At 42.0% G+C, this 24,700-nt stretch overlaps 1 protein-coding gene across 1 annotated transcript in view; it reads right to left on the reverse strand.

Moving 5' to 3' along the window:
- Window positions 1-24,700, reverse strand: part of mrpl23 (mitochondrial ribosomal protein L23) — a 39,018-nt gene that overhangs the window by 8,589 nt on the left and 5,729 nt on the right. Inside the window, exons 3-4 of the mRNA XM_044357277.1 lie at window positions 18,440-18,522; window positions 12,367-12,440 (exon numbers count right to left, since the gene is read on the reverse strand). Of these exons, the coding sequence (XP_044213212.1) occupies window positions 12,367-12,440; window positions 18,440-18,522 (157 nt within the window). The remainder of the gene's footprint in view (window positions 1-12,366; window positions 12,441-18,439; window positions 18,523-24,700) is intronic.

Here is a 24,700-nt window from a genome sequence, read left to right on the forward strand (position 1 = left end):
TTATTGTGCGTTACAGTGTTCTAAAAACTTCAAAGAATTCAAACACTCAAAGCAAGCTGTATTTTTTTTAAAAAAACTACAAAATTAATAACTGAAATTAATGTTTTAGACATTTAGGAGTTTCTCTCGGGTTTGAACATATTTGTGTGTGTAATAACAAACCCAATGTACTTCCCCTCTGAAAAGCGGAAAAAAAGAAACCTGGGAGTATTTATTTAAGTATTTAGGCCATGTCTGAAAATGTCCTAAAAAGCTAGAGTTCAACTGAACCAGTCCAAACATGCTTAGTGTAAAAACACTCCAACTGTTGATCTTCGGTTCTACACACACACGAGGCCACTGCAACCATCAGAGAAGACCCTGCTCATACTATTGCCCTCTGGTCTTTAGTTTGTTAGCCTAATATTGCATTATTTAGCAGTGCTTTTTTATCTGCAATCACAGAGAAGAAATAGTTCAGGAGAAGAGGGAGAGGCAGGAAAGAAGATGTAAGAGGGCAGGAGAGGAGAAGAGATGTAGCCTGATGATTGTAAACAGCTCTGGCTGCCAGGCCCCTGGGTGGGCCACACATTCACTCTCACTTTATCTCATTGACACACAAACTCACATACACACATAATACTCTGCCCCGCTGTGCCTCCGTCCAGACCTCCTGGTGCAATCTATTCCAGGAACAGAAAAATGAGAGACAGTGATGGAGATAAGAGTGAGGACGAGAGAGGGCGAAGGTGTGAAGAAAAGTAAATACCAAAAGATAGCTAAAGCTGGACAGTTGTTCTCTTAAGGAAAGACAGTGAGGTGAGAAAGATTCAGTGGGAGGAGAATACAATGAAGCCAGACTGCATTTAGTCTTTGTTCAAAATTAGAGTTAAACACTCAGGTTAAGAAGTCAAACATTTCAGATGATATGAGAGCCTGATGGGCAGTTAGCAAAATAACAGCTGAGCATGAGAGAAAGAGCAAAGTGAAATCATCGCTCTCTGTAAAAGGCAGATAAGTGGCAGTGAGAGTACACCACTAACCAATAGCATCCTGCTGTGGGTTCGTTCAGGGTCATGACCTCGGCCCTCCCTTCAATTACAATGACATTTCCTCCACAGCCCAGCAACAGCCAAATAACTTGGTCAGCTTTGGCTAGCAGCAGTGTACGTTTGTTTGTGTTTCCATGTCATTCATACTAATGGCCATTACAGTCATGACCTATGGTCCACATGACAGAGACAGACAATATTTTAGACAATGTTTGCAAACAATGTTTGGTGTACATACATGTGTATATGCACATTGGAAAAATAACCAATTGCCTTGTGAGTCTCCATTTAATATCAACACATAAAACTCACATTCAGAGGTTTACTGCAATGCCAGCTGCTGGCTAAATTAGCAACTACAAGCCTGTGCCTGGCGGCTACTTTTACACTTTTACATACTGTGGTAAAGTCTGATTTTGTTGAGTATGAGGAGGAAACACAATTGTAGACTGAATATGATGAACAAGGTCTTAACACATGTGAGCCATTCTGCTAATACATCTTTTTTTTTTAGTTTAACCACATTTAAAGGTCCAATAAATTACAATGCTTGCTACTGGATGTCAGCAAACAACTATTTGCTATGTAAAGATATAGCGGAGTAATGGCGACCCAGGGAATGACGTCACTCTCCCTCTGTATGTGTTGTTCTCCGAGCTTCGCGGTTCTTTGTTTTGATAGCCGCACCAGCCGCACGTGCATGTTAGCGCATGTGAGTCCCACCGTGTCCTCCACGTCCGTTTCCACACAAACTTTCTCAAGTTACATGTTTCTGAAAACATTTGAGGTGAGAAATAGGAAATGCACCAACAGAATCTTGATCCATATTTGATCAGCACTGCCTAGTTTGACAGTTTGATCTGAGTTTCGTTAGTTGTCGGCCTTCTTTTTTTTTTCAACTTCATTGAATTAGTGCGACATCGTGTGGCTGAATGTCGTGTATTGCAACTTTAATTAACTAACCCTGACCTATGCTATGCATTATAAGAAATCCACATCTTCATCCTCGGTAGAGACACAAGCTTTAAAGCTTTACTTCATGCTCCATGATGGAAGTTCATGTCATGAATATATTCTGATTATGTTGCTGTAATTTTATGATTAGACACAACATCCAGGGCTGCTGTTCACGTTTTGAATCTCAGGGTATTTTCACACCTATAGTCCGTTAGCTTTGGTTCAAATCAGTGGATGAGTTGCTACTTTGTTGCATTTTCCCTTTCGGTTCGATTTCACACAGCAAAATTTCAGGCGAACCAAAACGTATCAACAAAAGCCACATGGGAGCCATCACTCTGTTCATTGGTCAGAAATCTTGTGGGGTTGGCAAGCGGTGAGAAGAGAGTTTGTTTTTCAGAAATGGCAGTTAGGTTACTATAACATTTAGAAAAGACTTGATTTTCCGTCTCGCCTTTGTAAAAGAGAACATAAAACTAATGTATGAACCGTAGCACTCAGGAATATGAAGGTGTGCTTGTTCCACACAGGAGGGTGGATTAGGCTAGTAAAATGATCTTTGAACATATTTTCTGTCAGCAATAAAGTGTACTACTGTTATTATTGAAATAAACAGTGTCTCTCTCTCTGCCTCTCTCTCTCTCTCGTTGCCTCTGTGGTGCTCAAAGATGCACGGCAGCGGCTACTTTTCAACTGTTTTCTTATTGTTCATATTTTTATTAATAAGAATAATGATAAATAAAAAGCTAAATCAAGTGCTTAATAAATGCTGTATCTGCATATTTCTAAACATGCAAACTATTATTGTTTTTCATTTTTTTCACGTTGGTGCCTCCTAACACAGAAAACTGGCTGGTGCCCCCGGGCACCCGCCCAATGCGATAAATGGATAATCTGGCCCAGTCATTTGGGCCATATACCAAGTCAAAATACGTGAGCAGAATGGCACATTTGAACAAACTACTAGGCAACATCTAGAGAGCAATGTGTTGCTTCATGTTGCGCGAAGACGTGCTGCCTTCAGTCAGCTGAAGAGGAGAAGGGAGCATAATGGTTACGGGAGCTGGTTTAATGATGATGTTCATACACAAACGAACTGTATCAGAGTTCATTTGCAACCAGACCGAGACCACCTCTTCAACAAGGTCTCAGTCCGGTTTCTTTGGTCCGCACCCGAGTGCGATTGCTGTGTTCACACCTGCCCAAATGACTGCACCAACCAGAGTTCAATTCAACCAAACTAAACAAGTCAGGTGTGAAAACACACTCAGAGTGGACTCTCATCACACATACCAATGCTACAGCTATCTTTGCAATTTTAAATCTTATTTTCTTATATTCCTTTTTAGGGTGACTTTGTAACATCTGTCCAGGGACTACAGAAAAAAATAACCTCTTGGCTAACTCTGGCACATTTACAGCAATTTTTATTAATGTGCATTTTTCCTGTTAAATAAACCAATAAATAAATAAATAAAAATGCGGCTCCTGCTAGTCATACTGTTAAGCTGATGTCAGAATTTCTGTTTTACATTAAAGTAGAGCCCTGGACAGAGTCTGCAGCTGTTCTTTTCTGACTGAGACTGAGTGGTCTTTTCAGTTTCTCCATCCATCCAAAAGGACACATTTTTTCCTGTCATGCAAATGAAATACATCCAACATGTGACATCACATTACCACCTTAAGTAGGAGGGAAAACACACATTTGTTTCTCTTGATGAATATTCACCATGTTTAAAATATGGTGACTTGCACGTGTAACCTAACAGTTGGCACACTGGCATGGATGCACTGGTCCATTATGCAGGATCTGTATCAGTACAAACACTAACTTTATTAAGTAGAATGTGTATCAGCCTGATGTGACTGACATTAAATACTGTTTTGTAGTCACTGTCAATTATTTGAGAACTATAACAATACAATGTTATACCTTTTCTAGATCAATATTATTGAAATTTCTTCTTGAAATCTTGTGGCAACATTTAATTAAAAAGTGATCTTTGGTTACAGATTTACACATTCCACACAATGAGGCTTTTTTTTTTTTTTTTTTTTAAGTGATATATTGAATCAGTAAAGCCAGTAAGAGAAAGTGGCATCAGTGTATCAGTGCGTGCTTTATTCCCTGGAATGGAGTACAAGTAAATTTATCTTTTTACGATGGATAGTAACAATTATGCTACTATGGATGTGGTCATGAAGTAAGAAAAAGTACCCAACTTGTGATGCACAAAAAAAATCATAAAGTGTGAAGTACCTACAGACACCCAACCTCAGTGTACGTGCTTGGTGGGACAAAGAGCAGGAGCAGGAGTCAGGCAGGTGGGCGAACACCAGCTCTGGTGTCAACTGAAAATACTTTGAGATCTATCACAGGGACCCTCTGACGTACTGGTACAGGGCGTCCAGTGATACATACGCACATACTTCTGCCCAGAGACAAACAGAGGGTGTGAGTGAGAAAGTGTGTGTGTGTGTGTGTGTGTGTGTGAGTGAGAGACAGCGCGCACGTGGTGGTTTTCATGTCTGGGCATGTCTGCTCCCAGCCTGCTACTGGAGACATTAGACCCTGGTAACAGAGCTCTCGGGAAAAGATCATCACCATCTAAATACACACTCAGCCGCCCACAAAGACGTTTACATCCATCTGGTCTTGAACTGGACACTCGGAGGATAACAACAACAACAACAATAACAGTTACGGCAACGGACAAGAATAACACTACCAAATATTTCCATATTAGATATTAGGAATGACAAACTGTGAATCATATCACCTTCGATCTCGGAGGCCTCCCTCAACCTCCGTACCTTAAAGCCCCATCACACCTAAACCTCGCCTATTTCAACCATCCACCCCCATTACACACACATACACACACATAAACAGCTGTTCACTATCATTATCCCCTCCATCTATGTCATTCACCCCCCCCCCACCCCCCAACCCCCACAATGTACCCCATTTCTCCCTCACCAACGCATGTAAACAACCCTCACATGCCCTCACCCCTCCCCCCCAATTTCAAGCATCCCCTCCTCCTTTTCCACCCCCCCCCCCAGCCCCAGACCCAACTATCTAGGCTACCAAATAAACACACACATACACACACACACACACACACTTAGAACCTAGCACAAAAACACACACTCACCCCTACATGCACATGCAACATAAACATCCAGGCAATGCCCCTGCCCCCTCCCCAACTCTGAGGAATGCGGGGACCAGCTGGTGGAGAAAATAAAAAACGAAGAAGCATACCAAAACAGGAAATGCATCAGCAGGGGCCTATCAGAGGGCTTTATCAGGCCAGTGGCAGCCCCGCTGAGAACCTGGGTGGCGCCACATGCTGATTGGCTGATCAAAGTTGCAGCTGTGTCATTACAGGTCAGGAGGTCAGGGGTAATCAAGAAAGGGTACAAGCATGCGCACTCGTGCATGTGTGTGTGTGCATGTGTGTTACCATGGCTATCTAAATAAGGGGAACCTGGAGGAAACGTGGGAGGAAATGAGGGAGAGGAGAGAAGATGCTGCGGAGAGAGATAAAGTAAGGACCAATCGAAAAAATGACAGTCGCAGAAAGAGAGAGAGAGAAAAAGAAAGAATGAATACAGAGAGTTTTGAAGCTCCACAACTAAGTTATACTTTGATTCATTTTTATTTTTTTTTTACATGAAGTTGTATTTCTGTATTGTTCTGCTTTTGAGACATTTGTCCTGCTGACCTTTCTTTTGTTCACGTTTGTTTGTTTCATGATGAAAATCGTCACAGTCATGTCGTTAAAGCTTCCTGAAGTGAACTCATCTGAATTGATTTGGGAAAAGTTAAAGAGTCAAAAGGGTGAGAAAGAAACAACAGCAAGCCTCAACTGAAATCATTCAAAAAAAAAAAAAAAAAAAAAAAAAAAAAGGTTTGCGTGTGAGATTCTAAACCGGATGGTTAAGACCCTGCTCTGTTCTCTATAATTCATGTTCTCTCTCCACTGAGCTCTTATGAAACCTACACGTACACACACACACACGCATGATTTTACTTAAGATTGAATTTTTCCAAATGAGGAGACACATAGGGAAACGGGGAAATAGGGGGGGGTTGGGGGGGGGGGGGGCTTTCAGCAAAGCTTGATTGCCAGGAAAAGCTTCTCCTTTTATTAGATCCACCACCAGCATGCGTGCACGTGCACACACACACACACAAACATATACTGTGTGTACAAACACTAATTAGTGATTCAGCCCATTCCTTCCTTCCAAAGATTTATACGCCTATAATGTTGACAGATAAGATATACTGAAGTCTTCACAGTTCTGGATAAGATGAGGATCATGAATATCTCACTTAGATATGCTGTTACAAATTTTCTTTCAAAATTTTGAAAATTAAATAAAAAAAATATTGAAATATTGCCTCTGTAATCATACTGTGCCTATGACAGCTCAGTGGACACGGTGATGTACTGAATAAGACTCTCGTTAAAAAACGTTTACACAGACTTGACAGTTTCATCATATTGTATTCTGTGGTGATATTTAAGGTGATTGTGGCATTCACTGTGGAGATGCAACTATGGCAAGAATGCTTGCGATGTACAGTATGACATTATGGTATAGTGTCATTATACGTCATTATGGTCTTTCTATTCCATCTGTGAATGTTTTTTTTTCTGTTCCTTACCATCATCAGCATGGTTTTATTGATTCTGACTCATTTTGTTCTTGGTTCGTTAGAGGCAAAAATAGGAACCATCTGTGCTTCATTATCATTTTTAATTAATTATACTCAAGCAATAACATAAAGGGACCCCATTGCAATGAAAAGAAGGTCTGAGTTTTAACAACTTGTGTTGTCCACATGTCCATCAATTCTGCATAGTGTGTTTTGCGTTGAATTCTACATTACAAGAAGCCTAGCTGCACTGTATTCTAGGCTACTGAAAAGCAGCCTAGCATACAAACATGAAACATTGTAATATAAGAATTAAATTACGCAGAGATTCAAATAAAAATGGAAATTTGAATATGATGAATTGCCCTGTCTAATGTGAAAGAGAAAAATAGGACAGACACAGAGGGGAAGAGAGCACTGGGGGGAAAGTGGCAGAAGTTAAAAATGTTAATTGGTGTGATAAGCAAGGGTGAGGCAGCACAGGGAAAGGGAAGGAAGCAGAGCAGCAGGCAGACAGACAGACAAGGCTGTGTGAGGAAAGCCTGTGTTTGCGTGACAAGGTGAAAAGAAGGAAGAGGGAGGGAAGGAGAGCGGGAGCGATCATGATCCAAATAGTTGAAAATAATAAAATTCCACACAGATAAGCAAGATTTCCCCCTCGGCCCGACAGCCTGATTCAGCACCTCCAGCTCCAGAGAGCCGCGGCTTTGCTCAGACCAGAGAACAGTAACGGGAGGAGGTGGGGGTGGGGGGGAGGGGGAATCACGGGGGTTAGCAGCCCCCCATCCTGTACCTCTCTCCACCACCATCCGAGCCCAGCCAGATACACACATCCACAGTTACACATATACACACAACCCTAGAGGGTCTATTGTTAAGCAACAAGGAGTCAATATAGGAGATGAAGGCTAGTGAGAGAAGCTGTACAGCAAAACGTTGCCATCTAGTGTCAGTCAAACAGAGAGGAGAGCCAGACTTGGCCACAGTTCTCTCATAACCACTCTCAATACAGCTGTTTCTTTCTCTCTCCCCCCTTTTCAGCTGTGTCACAACTCCTCCATGTTTGCCACTCAGTCTCTCCCTCTGTTTGTTTGTCTCTCTCTCTCTCTCTTTCTCTCTCTCTCTCTCTCCCTCTCCCTTGCTCCCATTCTCTTTCACTTACGTGTTCGAGGGATGACTTCCCCATGGATCGAGCAGGGGTGGAGAAAGCGACAGAAAGAAACACGGGAAATGAGCAATTTGAATGAAGCTACCACTTATTCTACAACTGTTGGTCCAACCCCATATCTTGTTTTGTTCTGTGGTTGTTGGGTTGGGACATTGCTCTGGGGCACCAAGCAATCTGACTGGTGCATCTGGTTTGCTGTGTTGCTGTCAGTGACCAGGGCCCCAGAGAGAAACCTTGACACCTTATTCACTACTTTTAAGAAAATTGAACCACCAGGCACACAAACAATAATAGAGTCATTAGTGGCTAAACAAGCTGTTTGTGTTTGTGACAGAGTTCTGCTTTTCATATTTGCGAATGTCCCGACAAGGGTAGGAATTTTAAAAAAGTGGTAAGATAAGTTAACCATTTTCTTGACCTCATTAGAAAAAATATTAATTTTGGGGTTTGAAATTGTTACTTAGGGAGGTTAACACGACCTCATGAAATGTATAGGCATACATAGATGTGAAAAAAATACTTCAAATGACACTGACTTTGGTTAATATTTAATGTTATGGACATTTAACTTAATCATAAGCAGATGAGAAAAACTAAATCGTGACCACTATAAAAACAGTGACATCATTGGTTTATGTGTAAACAAAACTAGCTGCTCACTTCAACAACTAATGCCCGGCATCATGACAACACCTTGGACCATCTGTGCGCCTGCTCTCCCTTCTGCTACTAATTTTTCACTCATCATCTACTTTCACTACTTTCGCCCGTATGCAGAGTCTCCTCTGACTGTATGAAGTGAGCTTTTGTCTACAGATAAACTCTGTTGAATGGAGCTTGTGTGGGATTTGTGCAACCACACCCTACAAAAGGACGGGCTTACAACGATACTTACAGACTCCAAGTGAGCCCAGATGACTGTTGATGCACATGGATGGCTAATCTCTGTGTGCCTTCATTCGGTGTATACCAGCTGTCAAGCAACAGTTAACTAGAGTGCATTTTTATGCTAAATGTTTGCAAGCATCCCACAGGTGCCTGGACGTGCCATGCGCTACCCAACACACGAAGAACACAAACTGCTGTGCCTCCCGTCTTGACCTCTGAAAACAACATGAGGAAAATGTCTGAGATTCCTTTCTTTACACGGATACAGTCACGCTGTTTCAAGAGGATGATGGAGAACTTTCACTTGACAGTTAATTAATCAGGATCAGCTCTGACCAGCTGTAGAACTGATTGGAAATTGTTACTTTGACAGCATGCTTTTAGCATCTGCAGCAATGTGACACTAAACTGGATCATTCAGAAATGCTGAGACCGATCAGATATCCCATTCATATATTCACAGCGTCACCCTCCAGGAGCTTTCAACATGCACTCTGAGCACTCAGCCCACTGAAGTGCTGCAGCTGGCACCAGCCAGCAAAGCTCGCTTGCAAACTAGCTGCCACTCCAAAAGAGAGAAAATAACTCCTCCTCAGACCAAAACTCACCACAGCCTTTTCATTTACATGCCAGGCAGAGAGTACTTTATCGTAAATGTTTGACTGGCAATAATGTAACCGAACAATGACTGAAAACATTCAAAAATGACTATAATTTCTAAAGTGGAGGGCTTTCTCTTTTATGAAAAGCACCACATTGGGTTTACGAAGGTTTTAAATGGAAGCAAGGTTTAACTGGAAATGGTGGCATGGTGCACTTCAGCGGGGAGATGGGCCAAGAGAATTTAATGAGGGTAAACCACGGGGTCTGACATGCATTATGAACACGGTCGGCTGCAAAAAGCCTTCCTCTCTACCAGTCACATCCTGATTTTTGCGTAAGGTCAGGTTAAATTAGGGTTTGCCACAAAAACACTACAGGTTTTCCTGCTAATATGTGACTTGCTAACGATATAAAATAGAGAATATTTTTAAGAACCTGGCAAAAGAAATAGCGATTACACAAAGGTATAACTAACCAGACAAGAAATCTAATTACACCTACTGTAAATGAAGTAATGTCTACAACAGAGGTCAAAAAGTGCAATGCCAAATGGGATTTTCCAACATCAGCCCTTTACAGCATCAAATAGATGGAAGAGTATGAGTTGACTGCGAAAATCGGAAACAAGTGTTACCCCGAGCGTAGCGGCTAGAGTTAGCCCTTAGCGGTACATGAAAGCAGTCTGACTCTAAACACACCAGTCCCATTGAAGTGCAGCCAGACCTAAAAGCAGTCTGATAGACTCAAGATTTTTCATTTTGTACTGCTGTTTTTGTCACCCCACCACCAGCACCACCATCCTGTCTACTAACACACATACACACACACACATACACACACACAGCCTCTCCCCCCCTCCCCCTGATCACTTTGCCCCGTCTCTGGACCTCCCTGCTCTGGCATGACTCCATCATGCCCTTATTCACCTCCCCTGCTCACCCCTCGCAGCCCCTCACACGCACATACACACTTTCCCACACACAGTGCACATTTCACACATGCAGACGCTATCTCTTCCCCCGATACTGGGGTCCCCCCCAAGCCTGAGGAAAATGGCCGTCACGGAACCCCGCTAACAGGAGGCCTCCCCTCAACCACAAACCAAGAGTAAGGAATGAGAGAGAGAGAGAGAAAGAGAGAGAGGGGGGGAGAGAGAGCATATTACTGCTGCAATATTAGCTGATGGAGGGAGCAGGGGGAGAGATGGGGGAGAGGGAAGGATGAGGGTAGAATGGGGGGACCGCGGTGTGAGCATCGACCCACAGAACACTCTCCCACATGTGGAGTCAATTAGGAACAATCTTGTTTTCTACCCACCGCTGCAAAAGAAAGGAGGGTTTTCTGGGGCTCTGTGTGTGAGTGTGTGTCTGTGTGTGTGTGTGTGTGTGTGTGTGAGTGTATGTGTTCGTACACAAGAGAGAGAGTGAGGTAGGAAAGGGAGTGAGAGAGCATGTTTTTCCGAAAACCTGCCAGAGAAATAGGCCGGATATTCGGTTTTATATCCAGCCATTTTAAGCACAAAAGGAGCCTGCATCTCAGCATTTCTGCCCACTGTTCAACGTCAAATGAGCACGACTTCAGAAAACCGCGACGTGATTGCGACTGCAGAGCGAATGACACTCAAGGAAAAACATCAATCCTCCGGGGCTCGGCGTGCACGAATGATGCACACATGTCACAGATGTGTATGTGCGCTGTTCTGCATCCTCACACCTATCATCTGGTGAGACAGAGCATCGGTTTTGACTCCGCCGGGAATTCCAGACGCACACAAAATCACAGGCCACTTCCTTGGTGTCAGACAAGAGGAAGCCTCCCCTTTAAAAGATTCATGGCTGCTTCAATTATGTATCCTCTTTCAAATTGTTGTGTTTAGACAATTTTCATTATTCATCTGTTTCAAGATTGATGGCTCCCAGTCCGGTGGGCGGCGCGGCGTAAACAAGCGTCTACACCACTGTTGAATTATCTGGGCAAGATCAAAACGGCAGGCACAAAACAAAGGCCCCTTGCTTTTCACGTCTGCATCAAAGGCGCATTAAAACAGTGACTTTTTTGACATTTTGGGGGGAGGTTTGTTTGATTTCAATGACTAACAGACTTCAAACACTGGCAAGATGTGCAGGGAATGGACCTTCCTGACCCAAAGCTCACCTCAAACACAGGTGTGAAGGCATCAGCTGTGATGCAATGAGGAAGTCTAGGCTGACACGCCACCATTGGGGAGTGTCACAGACATATGATTGCTCACATTCCCGCTACGGCACAACACACATGCAAAGAAAGGAGAGCTACACCAGATGATAACTATATCTCAATATTTCCTGTAATAAGTCTGGCATGTAACCAAAGATGACCTTTCACCCTCGGGCTCTACTAGAACCCAGACTGCCGCTTTCTCAAGAGCAGTCGGAGTGTGTGAATCACACAGGAGAGATATGCTGGGTAGGGCTGTGTAACGTGTGTGTGTGTGTGTGTGTGTCAGAGGCTGTCTCATGAGAGCACGGAATAACACTTGAAATGGCAGGTAAAAGGAACAGGGCTTGTATTTTTTTTAAGCATTTATGCACACTTGTGTTCATTTTTGTTGTGTGTCTGTTCCTACCTGTATGTGTGTGTGTGTGTGTGTGTGTGAGAGAGAGAGAGTGAGTTTAAGAGCTCACCTTCAAAGGCCACCTGCCCCTCAGGGCTCTGTGGGGGAACATCAACTAACCCGTCTCACCTCCCTCACCCGGCGAGTCCCCCCCTTCAAATATAGCCGATGAAACAAAAGCTGAAGGCTCAAGGCCCCCAAAATGCCCAATCCTCCTGGGTGTTGTGTTTAATAATGCAGCCCCCACAACAACAAAAAAAACACAGTGGGCTGGGTGTTAGTGAGAGAGAGAACGTTATTGTGAAGAGGTCTCCACCTCCCACTGTGTACTGGACAGGAGTCAATGAGCTAATGCTATTCAAACAACACACTAACAAGAAAAGACTGGGAGTAGAAGGATGACTGTGTGTGTGTGTGTGTGTGTGTGTGTGTGTGTGTGTCTGTGTCTTCTCACCAGCTGAACGTAGGCTACTTTATAATCAGGCTGCTTAACCCTCTGGTTCAGGTGATTCCTCTTCTTGTTGGAGCCTGAGAAACAGAGAAACACAGAATGACAAAAGAACCGAAAATTTAAAAGTGCAAATTGTGAAAGTGAAAAAGCAGACAGTGGGACTGAGTGATGATGATGACATTTATGAATTTATGAATGTGATGAGAGTAGGGTTGGGCAATATGACAATATACTGTGAAGACAATGGAAATTTGTCAACTGGCAGACACTTTGCTGTACTGTTTCTAATGATGTAGCTCACTCTTAAAAATAGCCGTAGTGGGGCTTTCTGAGCAATGTTACACAAATCAGTGAGCGGGACTGTTTTAGTGTGTTTGCATGAATGAAATGTACCTCGACAGGGATTGAAGTCACTGGATGAGACAAGTACAAACATTCCTGTTTGCTTTCTTTTTTATCTATAAACAATTATGATGATGTGTATATTGTTATTGTGATATAAAATTTCATATGCTGTGAAGATTTTATCAATATTGTCCACCCCTAGGTGACTGTCAGCAAAATTACTAAAGCACATCCTGATATCTACCCGCGCAGCCATTATCACATTATGTTTCATTCCTATCTGAACAACAGATATATTATCATAAATATTTGTCCATTTCCCTGTAGAACTGTGGAGTCTGCATTGTGTGTACGTGTAGTGAAGCAGAGCCTGATCTTGTTGACTATGGAAGGCAGGTTAACCTCTTCCCCAGCTGGAGATGATGATGACATCATCCTCTCTCTTGTCAGACCTCGCCAAATCTGGAAGACAAGGGACTTGGGGAGCTGCTGTGTGTGTGTGTGTGTGTGTGTGTGTGTGTGTGTGTGTGTGTGTGTGTGTGTGTGTGTGTGTGTGAGAAAGAGAGAAGGTGCGATTGTGTGAAGGCAGGCTAGGAGCTTCACATATATCAAAACGTACATTTACCTAAATGAGTGGCACCTCACACAGGTATCGGAATCTTTAGTAATGGTAAGACAAAAACTCTACTATCAATGATGTATAATGACCGGAGCATCAAACGGTTCTTCTCTGCTTACTCTAATCTCAATGAGACCCTGGTGGTCAAGTCAACAGGCCCTCTGAGTAACTTCCATTGCCATGGGAACGGTTTATGACATGAAAAACAAGGGAAACATTCCGCTGTAATGAGTCATTTGTGTGTATCTGTGTCTGTGTGTGTGTGAGTGTGTGTGTGTCTGTGTGTGTGTGCGCGCGTGTCTATGTGTGTGTCTGGTACGTGTAGCTAGTAATCACTAGCCAGGCAGCCCACTGCTCAGGGAAAGCCCTGAGCAGGGTTGTAAAACACCCCACCTCCACGCCCCCCTGGCTAACTGGAGGCCCCTGTGTGGGTGGGAGACAGAGGTAACGAAGTGTGTGTGCTTCTCTCTCTCTCTCTCTCTCTCTCTCTCTCTCTCGCTCTCTCTCTCTGTGTATGTGTGTGTTTGTGATTAAATTGCTGAGGAAATCCACAGTGAAATGCTACAACCTTTGAAAGAGCAAGGTCAGACACTGACCTGTCTCCCCATAAACAATAAAACAGACACACACACACACACACACACACACACACTTGCACACCTTGAAAAGATACAAAGTGTGCTTCTCCTTATTCTCATAGTCCTTTCCTAACACATACAGACACACAGAGAGCTTTCATACAACACTCGCAAACGCAAGCACAATTTCTCCCACTTTGAGATTGCGGTTTGGCAGCTAGCTATCACGTTACAAATCCCAGGCCGGAGGGGTAACCATGGCAACTCCTTCCAAAATACCCCTGCTGCTCATGGAGGGAAGAAAGGGTCGTTTGCGGCCCCTCGCTCTCCTCTGCCTGTTCCCGTCTTTATGCTGCCAATGGAGTGGAACTCCTGACGTAGACAGGGATACCTTCTCTGACGCACCTCAGGATCACTGGGGCCCCCGAGACGCCCTCTCTTCTCTATCCCCCCTCTGTCCACCCGCTGCTCACTTCTTTCCTTCCACCCGCCCTCCCGAGGGGCTTTCCTTTTCCCCTAGCTTTTAATGACACAACCCCAATAAACAGCGTTAATGGGTACTCCACACTGTAGGCTAGGCTATGCTAGGCGCCTCTCTCCTCCCTCCCTCTCTCTCTCCATGTCTCCTTCCCAGTCTCTCCTCCAGAGGTAGAGGGGGCTCCTCGTGGCCCTTCAGGCGCAGCACAGTGGGGGCTTGTGCCTCTTCTCATAAGCCTGTCCCTCAGTGTCTCTCCCGCTTCAAGCAACTCACATGTCCTCTTTTTCTGTTCTTTCATGAACTTGCAAATTCCCAGACTTGTAGGGAGCCCCCAAAACAGCCCATGCAAACCCAAGCTGTTTCTTCCCCCCCAAAAAAAGCCAAGCAGATTATTAAGTCAATGATATAACACTGTTCTTGGCTCGATGATCATCCTTGACAACGGGGCAGAATTTTGGGATTGGAGGTTTGGGATGTGTGTGGAGAGGATGGGGTACTTAGGGCCCTGAAGCTGCAAGTTTGTAAGTGAATAGTATGTGTTTGTGTGGAGGGAGCGTGGGGTGTCCTGGGACAGCTGGAGACTGGAGTGCTGCAGCAGCAGATTGTCAGATAAGCAGCTGTGTGTGTTAGGGGGAAAGGAGAGCCAGGCACGCTAACCACTACCGCAACTAGCCGCTGGAAAACACTCCCGCTGCTGCATGTCAATGGGAAGACCGTCTACATCGCAAGCTGAATTTGCTAATCGCCACTAACCACCACTGACAGTCTCCAAAACAAAATCAATTTCACTTTATGCTGCCTAAAACAAAAATCATCGTTCTGTGAATTCCAGACACCATAACCAAAATTTAATTCACAAACTGTCAGCTGATTAAAAAGGGTATTATGATGGATATGACCTTAAATATGACAATGGAAATAACATAAATATAATGTACAAGTTATTTTCTTTCTTTTTTTTTTTTTTTTTTTTTTTTAAGATTATTTTTTTGGCATTTTTGCCTTTATTGAATAAAGGATAGTGAAGTGGCAGACAGGAAACAGGGGGAGAGAGATGGGTACAACATGCAACAAAGGTCCCTGGCTGGAATTGAGCCAAGGACTAGTCTGACTCACAGGATGTGGACTGTGGGTATAAGCCTGCCATTGGCTGACCATTTCAGTCAGAATTCTCCTCCCCTTGCGCAATCTGCATGTTACAGTTTTCAAAATCCCTGTCGCTACATGAAACAACAACGACAACCTCCAAGCTAGCAATCTATATGCTGAAAATGGCAAGTTCTGACAAAGCTAAAGTATAGGCAGGTTTCACCTCTAGGGAACCGATGATCAAGTTATGTTAGTCTTTTTTTTTTTTTTTTTTTTTTTTTTTAAATAAGTGACAGTCGTATCACATAGTCGACATATGTCATTTACTGTTTTATGTGGCGTTTTCTTTTGCTGGGATTTAGCCATTTTAATGCCAGGGCTCGCCTCGCCACATGCAAATGTTCCACCAAAACAAGTTCCCTCCCGACTCTATTTTGCAAGGGCACCTTGCTGCATCCTGGGCTCAGCGCCGCCCAACACAATTGCGATTGGTTTAAAGAGATACAAACAAGCCAGAGCGTTTTTTTTGCCCCTACAGCAGAGTGATAATAGGTTCAGCCAGACCTTTTTCCAGTGCTGGCACAGCACTAAAACAAAGTGTGGAGATAGATCTGGCTATGCAAGACTAACCACGGATGTTGTGGTTATGTAGCATGCGCAGTAACCATTTGGCTACCAGGGCACTCTGTACAAGTTATTTTCATCTGGGCAAAAATATCAGGTATGTCTACACACCAACAACTCCTGTAATCTGTCAGACTGACTATGATTTGAATGACAATCAATTTTGCTTTTATTTTTTTTATTTTTTTTTTTAACATCCATCAAAAGGCTCTTGGAGACTGAATTTTATATTAAAAATAAAATTTAAAAATGTTTAGTCAGATTTGTCCATAGAACAAAAATAATGGCAACTGCATCTAGCCATTTCTTTAGTGAAATGATGGTCATTAACACTGAACATATAGATGGATGACAGAGAGGGGGGTTATGCTGCAGGAGTGGTTTGAGAAGTTTAATGCTTTAAAACCATTTTCATCTGTCATCATTGTAATCCATCTTTCTGGCTACAGATGGTGAATGTTTGATACTTCAAACAAGAATTTTAGGTGGAGATGGGGCTGAATGGATTGCTGCAACACTTATTTCCCTGTATATATTCGATATTGGACTGTAGTGATATATTGTACATAACTGTATACAATTGTTTTATAAATTTCAACACAATATAGTATTTATTTATTGCACGAACTTATAGTTATCAAAATGATATCTATATCCTTTACAGTGAGATATACATACACACATACACAGTGGAAGTTAAGATCTTATCATACTGACACCTTTTGAGTGTGTGTTTGTGTGCGTGCACGTGTACACCATTTGCTCAATTTACTCACGACAGCTGCAGTACTACTTTAGGATTTTAATTTGGCTGAAATGTTTTTTGGCTTGGTATTACATACAATGAATCAAGCATTTTCCCCACTGCCTTCACACCCTCTCTCTCTCAACAGTTTGGACGGGCTCCATGTCTTTACATGGTGTATGTAATGTTCTTCAACCACTAGCTTTCCTTTACATAAGGTCTGTGACTCAGGCAGTACTGTGTGCATTGTAGTTTTTTTTTCTCTCTCTCTCTCTTCATGCTCATAGTGCACTGTCTGTGATGTGACTATTAAAATACTGCACATTCTATACCAGAAAAAAATGTATACCCAAATCATGGCAATAACGTCTACAGGTGTGACATTTATACCCTTGGAGTGGATTTCTCACTGTTGAGAGAATCTCAAAATTCAGATCTCTTTACAACTCCTGTGTGAGTATGTCTCAACATTTTAATAATATTAAAATGTTAAATAATAGATCTGCCTACAAGGATCTAAAAATTGGCAGCATGGATCACTATCAGCAATGAATCTAAACTGTTTAAAAAATGTTAGCGAAAGCTAGAAATTTTGGGATTTGAACCAAAACTAATACATGGACAGTCAGACCTGATCCAAATGGGCCCATGGATAATTAGACTCAATCCAAAATGCGGTCAAACTGACAAGACCCAAATACACATTGTTCTCTTGAGATGATGACACACTACATGATCTGATCTGATAGCAAGTTTACTTGGATCCATTCAGGTATAAGACATAATGACACATAAACCCAAGACCCACGCAATGCAATAGGATCCTACTTGACTCCATCAGACTGACTATAATTTGGTCACAGTTAATAGGACCCGAGTGGACGTGGGAAGACCTGCTAATTGAGTTGAGTTAGTGCTGCTAATAATTCTGATGATGTTTGTGGGGCTAGTGGAAATTGTATTATTGTCCAATAGGTATGTTAACCATCTATGGAGCCTGGGAGGTGTCACAGAGAGAAAAAAAAAGGTAATTTGTGGGCATGATTTAATAATTTGTGCTGTGAAATAAAGAATTCATGCTCTCAATTCAAAAATTTGTGCACACAAATGATTTTTTTGTGCTCTCGATTTAATATGTTATATATTTTGTCTTCTCACTTTTGGTGGCGAATGCCTTTAGCATGGCGCATTCAGTCAGCCAAAAGTTTGAGGAAGATGACAGGGAGGAAATTTATCAGGGTTGCCAATTCACTTTCAGGCAATGCCTCTTGACCTCTCTTTTGTGATTTTAGAGAGGTCTGTGTGTGGGCCTCTGCCAACTAAAGCCACGCAAAATGTTGCTTTTATACTCTCTATAATGTTTATGGACTGATCTCAGAGCTGGTATGTGGGAATAAAAAAGTAAAAAAATACACTAAATCTTGCACACCAATTACTTTTTTTTCTCCAGGTCACTTTCAGGGCTCAGTAACTCAACATATCAGTAAGTCTATAAGAAAAATAAATATTTTATGGGGTAGTTTCAACCACTCCAAGTTCTGTAAATTTAATAGCTCTCTGTACTGTATGTGCTTGCGCAAAGCACTGAAGACACTCACCAAACTGTATCCTGGTACGGACTGTTCCCACAGGGACGTTATAGATCTTCTCCAGGTAGTTCTTTACGTCACACTTGGTCATTCTGTCCAGGCAAGTCCAGACCAGACAGAAGAGAGAAAACCACACCGATAGGGAAGGAGAAAGAGGGAAAGGAGAACAGGGGTTATGTAAGGTATCCAACATCAGTGTTCTCGGGGGTTAGGGAGTAATTTAAATGTGTGTGTATAAGTAATGGAGGGAGAGAAGACGTCTGTGGCGGCAATCCAGCACATATATGATTACATGCTGGATCACTGTCCATCAAATAACACCACATTCGTTTAACTGACACTGACATAGGAATGATACAGCCTATTTTCACACTGCATTCCCATAAACTTTGCAGTTAAATTGCCTACTATACCGGACAGGGCACTCCCCTATAAACACATATTCAGCTTATTCCCTGGACCATAAAGCGGAGAGAAGAGAAATGTGAGTGTCCAATTAGCCGTCTGCATGTATTGATCGTGCCTGGTGAAACCCTACACAGGAAGCGGGCCTGGCACCAACTGATCCGGTGGGCCAGCCCAGCTAAAGCTAGCCCACTGGGTAGCAATTGGAACGGATCGCTCCGACCAGAGGAAGAAAGGCTTTTAACTGCTAATCAATCTAGCCAATTGGATTAGCCTGGTAGAGAGCACTTCCCAAATGCGTCTGACAAAGTGCTTAATAGCGACGCTGTGGTCTGACATGAGTGCCTCGGATATGGCGTCTTATTATCACCTCATATGTTTCTTTGATAGAACGGGATAATGTAATATTCCCTTTATTCAGAGGAAATGGCACAATACCTTGAGCTGTTGTAACAATATTAGGTGAGGCAAACATTTGCATGAGAAAATCCCATCTGTAAACACAAAGACTCTTTGTAACTAAGAGTGATGTAATATATGTTTCCATGCTGTACAAACAATTGCCTTTTCCTCTATAATAGGCTAACTTTTGGCAAAGCTGACACTGATGTAGACCTAGAACACTTCCATGTGACCTGGTACGTTGTGTTTATCGAGAGAGGTAAGCTGCATTTACGATACTTGAGTAACTCTTTCCACATTTGATTCCATCATTACAGAACACTCAACAGTTTGATGTGGTGACTCTTGAGTATGATAGGGTTTTTCTACCAAACACCAACTTACGGTAGCTGCCTTTGAAAGAAGAAAGAACTAAGCACTCAGTGAGATCTTCCACTCTGAGCCAACACTGATCCAGGAACACTAGGGGTGTTAGGGTGTGAACAAACTTGTTAAGGTCTCTTTGGGGCTATTCGTCTCCTTTTACCCAGTTGAGAAAAGAGAGATGTGTTTCCTAAGATGTGGCACGCAGATGCGCCTTTCTGCTCCATTTGCACCCATTCCCCCCCCCATAAGCCCCGTCTCACAGTGTATGTGCCAGAGGGCAGTGAAGCAGAGCGAAGTGACCAGGGGTACTTGAGATCAAGAGAGGAAGAAAGAGAGAGTGATTGCACTGAGAGACGGGTTTTCCTAGAAAGCAGGGGCGGGGAACTGGAAGAGAGGAAAGTGGCTTGGGGACTGCGAGGTCTCCTCTGGATCATTAGCAGAGGGAACACTGATCCTGATTAATGAGGAGAACATTTTCTAAACCCCTGCTGCCTTTACCACTCCAATTATCCAGCTACCACAAACATAGAGATAGGATATATGAAGTATGCGCAAGCACAGTCATGTCTGTTACTCTGCAAAAGATGCCCATGGATGTAACTGAGAACCTAATAATAAATCATTTATCAATAAGAGTAACACATGATATGGAAAACATAAAAAATAAGCATATATATATATATATACACACACACACATTTGAATATATTCTACTTACATTTTTATAGACATTCTATGAATACATCTACAAACTCAAAAATACTGTACTCTAGATTTACAGAGGTTACATTAGATAGTGGTTTTCTCTCTAACCTGAGTCAATACATAATTCTCATCTCAGCTTCAAACTGGAATCCAGTCTTAGAGAAAGCCTTGGGCAGAAAGCTGAGGAGAAAATGTCAAGCTAAGCGTGTACATAAACAAGGCTAAACTTAGACAAAGGGCGTGGTGTCTCCAATAGTGATGCAGGCAGCATCTGATCATCCCAGTATAAACACCCATCTGACTCTGCAAGCTAACCTTTCACACTTCTGCCTCTCAAGAAGAATGAAAACCTGTCTCCAGCAACTGCCAAGGCTAAAGGCATCGTTCCTCAGCAACTGGTATATATTTATACGCAGAAACACATGCTACAAAGATTCCTCGCCCAAGATGATGAAAGAACTCCAAACACAAAACCTAGAAGGGCATCAGATGACGCAGACCATGGATTAGGTTCAATTATGTCCCGTTGTTGCCAAGCAGGTTAAAAAACAGGCATGCTGGCATCATTGTCAGTGAACCTTGAAAACAACAATTTAAAAGTTATATTGTTCTGCATTGTTCAAGGGGAAGTGCAGAATGGAGACAGAACATGTAAATTTGATATCAAGTGGTGCTAAGAAACAGGTCCCTGAATGGATGAAGGCATTGGATGAAGAAACAAGGTAACCTTGATGTCTTTGTTTTGCTCCGCTGTGACATTGTTGTTTATTTGTATAGTAGATAGTAAATAGTAGTACATAGTAAATTCGTCAATCTGCAGATTAACACACACACCTCTGTTGGCTGCTCTCAAATGTAATCCCTCAACTGCAATGAAACTACTCTTATTCTAAAATGAGGACTAACTCACACTGAGCCAAGGAGATTGTGAGTATCACTTCCAGTAGTTTAAATCCATTTACACCTGTGCTCCGACAGCATATGAATAAAGTAGGTGAAAGGGCACAGTCAGAAAAGTGCAAGACAGGACAGAGGCAGCTTTGACTGTGTTTGACAATAAAGACAGTGAATATATTCTGCTCAGAGATTACTGCCTGCCACATGTCTATTAATATGCCAGTGCTAAAAGAACATTTTCCAGGTGACTGGGTGGTGCCTTGATTGTACATAAAGGATTTTAGGTTTGGCAGATCCAGCTGAATTATGTTTCTAGGTGCTGAAAACCCTAATTTAACTTAGTGGTTTTAGATGAGGACCTCTGTCTTATCATTCCCCCTCTGTTTCTCCATGTTTCCTGTCTATCTCGACAGCTAACTATCAAATAAAGGCAAAAATCCCAAAAAATAGTCTTGAAAAAGTTCAGCAACCAGGACTCTTGCGGTATTTAAGCTGTAATATGTAACTATTCTGCATTAAAATGTCTAAAAACAACTAGACCTATGTTATATATTTTGTTCAGTTGTGTACTTACATTACCCAAATATTTCCAACAATTTTCAAACCTAGAGAAATCTGTAATTTTAATCAAGGTAATGGTCCGTTTCATTTGGTCACCTGTCAAAGGCGTCATGCCCCCACTACCACAGAGTATATGTGCACAAGACGATGATCATCTTGTGTGCATACATTGGCGTTGTGGCTGTTTGCCACAATGGTGTCTACCAAAGAGTATACCCACACAAGATAATATGTCAGCTTTGTGATTGTCCACCAGGCACTCTTGCAGAGAAACGTTTGCTCAGAAGACTGCAGAGAAGACCTCTGCAGCTAATTCGGCTCCCAGTAAAAACCTCATGAATGATGAACACTGAAGAAATCCTAACCAGGAGAAGCTAACTGCAATGATGGCAATGGTGGTTGTTTAACAATGAAGACAAAAACTCTCATGATCCCATGCTACTTCACAACGTCTAACTCCTTTTGTTATTGTTTCGGTTGATAGACCCCTAGCGGCAGAATTTACATGTTGTGCATTTAAAAAGTCCCAAACAGAGTTTAAACAACAAGAAGCAGGATTCAATAAGTTTTACATACTTTTTACATTTCGACTTATCCGTCTCCCAAACATTTGAATCAATAGATATGGACAAAATAACAGTAAGACCTTTCCCTATTTTGTGATTAGACACATACATTTTAATATAAAGATGAATAATTGAAGTACTGACTATAAACATTCTTATAGTATGACACTGTACTGCTTAAAACTAAAAAGATGAATATTAAGAGCAAAATTAAATATGCACTGCTTTCAATGGGATAAATCATTCTTTAATGAAGAAATTAAGACACATAAAATCTCTATGTATGCAGACGACTCAACAATATTTATGACAGCATCCACAACTCATCAAATGCTTTATAAAGATAGTTGCAGTTGGTGGTAGAATGGGTTGTAAATAATAAAATACTTTTTTTTTTGCTCCTGAAATTAAATGTATTGAGTTTGAGTCAACTGAGCACAAAGCCTTTACTGACGCTGTATGCTGAAATTGAGAGATAACTTTTAGAAAATCCAATAGAAATGTGTTATGGACTAAATTGATTTAAAAAAAATATGTGTAACATGAGAAGAGGTCTGTCAGTTGTCAGGAGATGTTGGTGCCAACAAATACCATCAAACAAGCTGTTTATGTATCAGTCCTATCCCATCTTGATTACTGCTCAGTCCAGCACTTGCGTGACGCACATAAAGAAGTTGAAGGTAGCTAAAGCTATATATTGTGCACTTACTTCGACGTGCAGAACAATAATTCTTGAACGCGAGTTCCACCCGGAACGTTGTGGCAGCACACCACTTAGCTGTAGCATGCTAGCACGCTTGAGAAACAGTTTAGAGAGGAGGAAACAATCTAAATATCAAATCATTGGCCACAAATTATTGGTCACATTTCTAAATAACAAAAGGCATAGGGTTTCTACCAATAATTAAATATAAATAAATCGGATTTTGCCAATTTAAAGATGTTAGAAACGATGCATCGCAAGTTCATCCCAAATTGTATCTAGTGCACACTTTTTTTTTCTTTAATCAGGGCAATTGCATTTTGAACATTTATGCCAGTGAACCGATACAAAACGGTAAATCTTCCCATCCCTAACTGGTATTATACAAGTGTGTATGTATGAGCATATTAGTGCTTGAAGTTGTACTCAGTGTATTGCTGACACCTGCAGGCTTAACTCATAACAACCTATTTTCACAGGGAAAATGTAGACCGGTTTACTGGATATAACTACAAATAGCTGGTTTAGCAGTGGGAAAGTGGGCAATTTAATGAATGTTATGTGAAAAACTATTTTCATCTGGCAGTTTAGTTTTATCTTCGGACACGATTCATAGTCATCATGGTGAGTCATGTTTCAAAAATGGTGTGTGTACTCCACTGTGTAAACTGAATGCCATGCCACAGTCATTGTAAATTTGTAATAGCTATAACAACATTTGATCCAAAAAATGGTGACTGTTACTGTTGTCATATCCTTGTTTTAAGATGAATATTACTTTGTGTAGGAATGATTCAGTGACCATCATCCTTCTTGTGGTTACCATGAATCCTCCTTGGAAAGGTTGCTTGTTTTAGCAACTTGACTTGGCAAACCACTGGAAGGCTTTTAATGTGGCTCCCTGTTTGATAGAAACTGGGCTGCATCTACATTTGGGCTTTTTATGGTGCCTTTCTGGTTGGCAGATCAACTTTAAGAATTACAAGGGAATGGAAAAGAAGAGGATGCAGCCACACATAGAGGTGATGTAGAGTTGCAGACGACAGGCGCTTACTGCAGTTTGGATGAACCTCAAACCTTCAACACATCATCAGAAACTATCTGGCCTCTTTTTACTCTATTCAAGTTCCCTTACAAAAATGGTGACTGCCAAACCCCTATTAAAGCTGACACATGTTAATTTGTTAATTTGTTGACGGGATTAGCTGTCTGAATTGTTCTTGCACCAGCTGCAAATACTGGAAAATTATGTAACGTTACAAGTGGAAAATATCATGATGACTGATGCCAAACACAGGAAATATGCATTAGCAAAGAGGAACAGCGGACTGACTGAAAGACAAGAAACACTACAAGCTGCGGTCTCAAAAGAGCAGGAGCATTCCTCAATACAAAAAGACAACTGGAATGTCCCTCTGAAATGTAATGTGTGTTGGCTCTCAGACTTTATTTTACGTGTAACCTTTATTAACACACCGTAGGGTAAACATCCAAGGTACACCAAACAGTCCATACACACACACACACACATGTCCACAACATCAAAGTACATTGTGTCAGAGCGGCTTAGTGGTGAGAATGAAACAGGAGAGTTGTTTTCTGCGCAGATGAAAGGCAAAAGAAAGCCGCTCCTCATTGTCAGCCTGCCCCATTGTCAGGTTTGGG

Source organism: Thunnus albacares, chromosome 7 (assembly GCF_914725855.1).
Source record: "Thunnus albacares chromosome 7, fThuAlb1.1, whole genome shotgun sequence".
In the NCBI taxonomy this organism is placed as follows: domain Eukaryota; kingdom Metazoa; phylum Chordata; class Actinopteri; order Scombriformes; family Scombridae; genus Thunnus; species Thunnus albacares.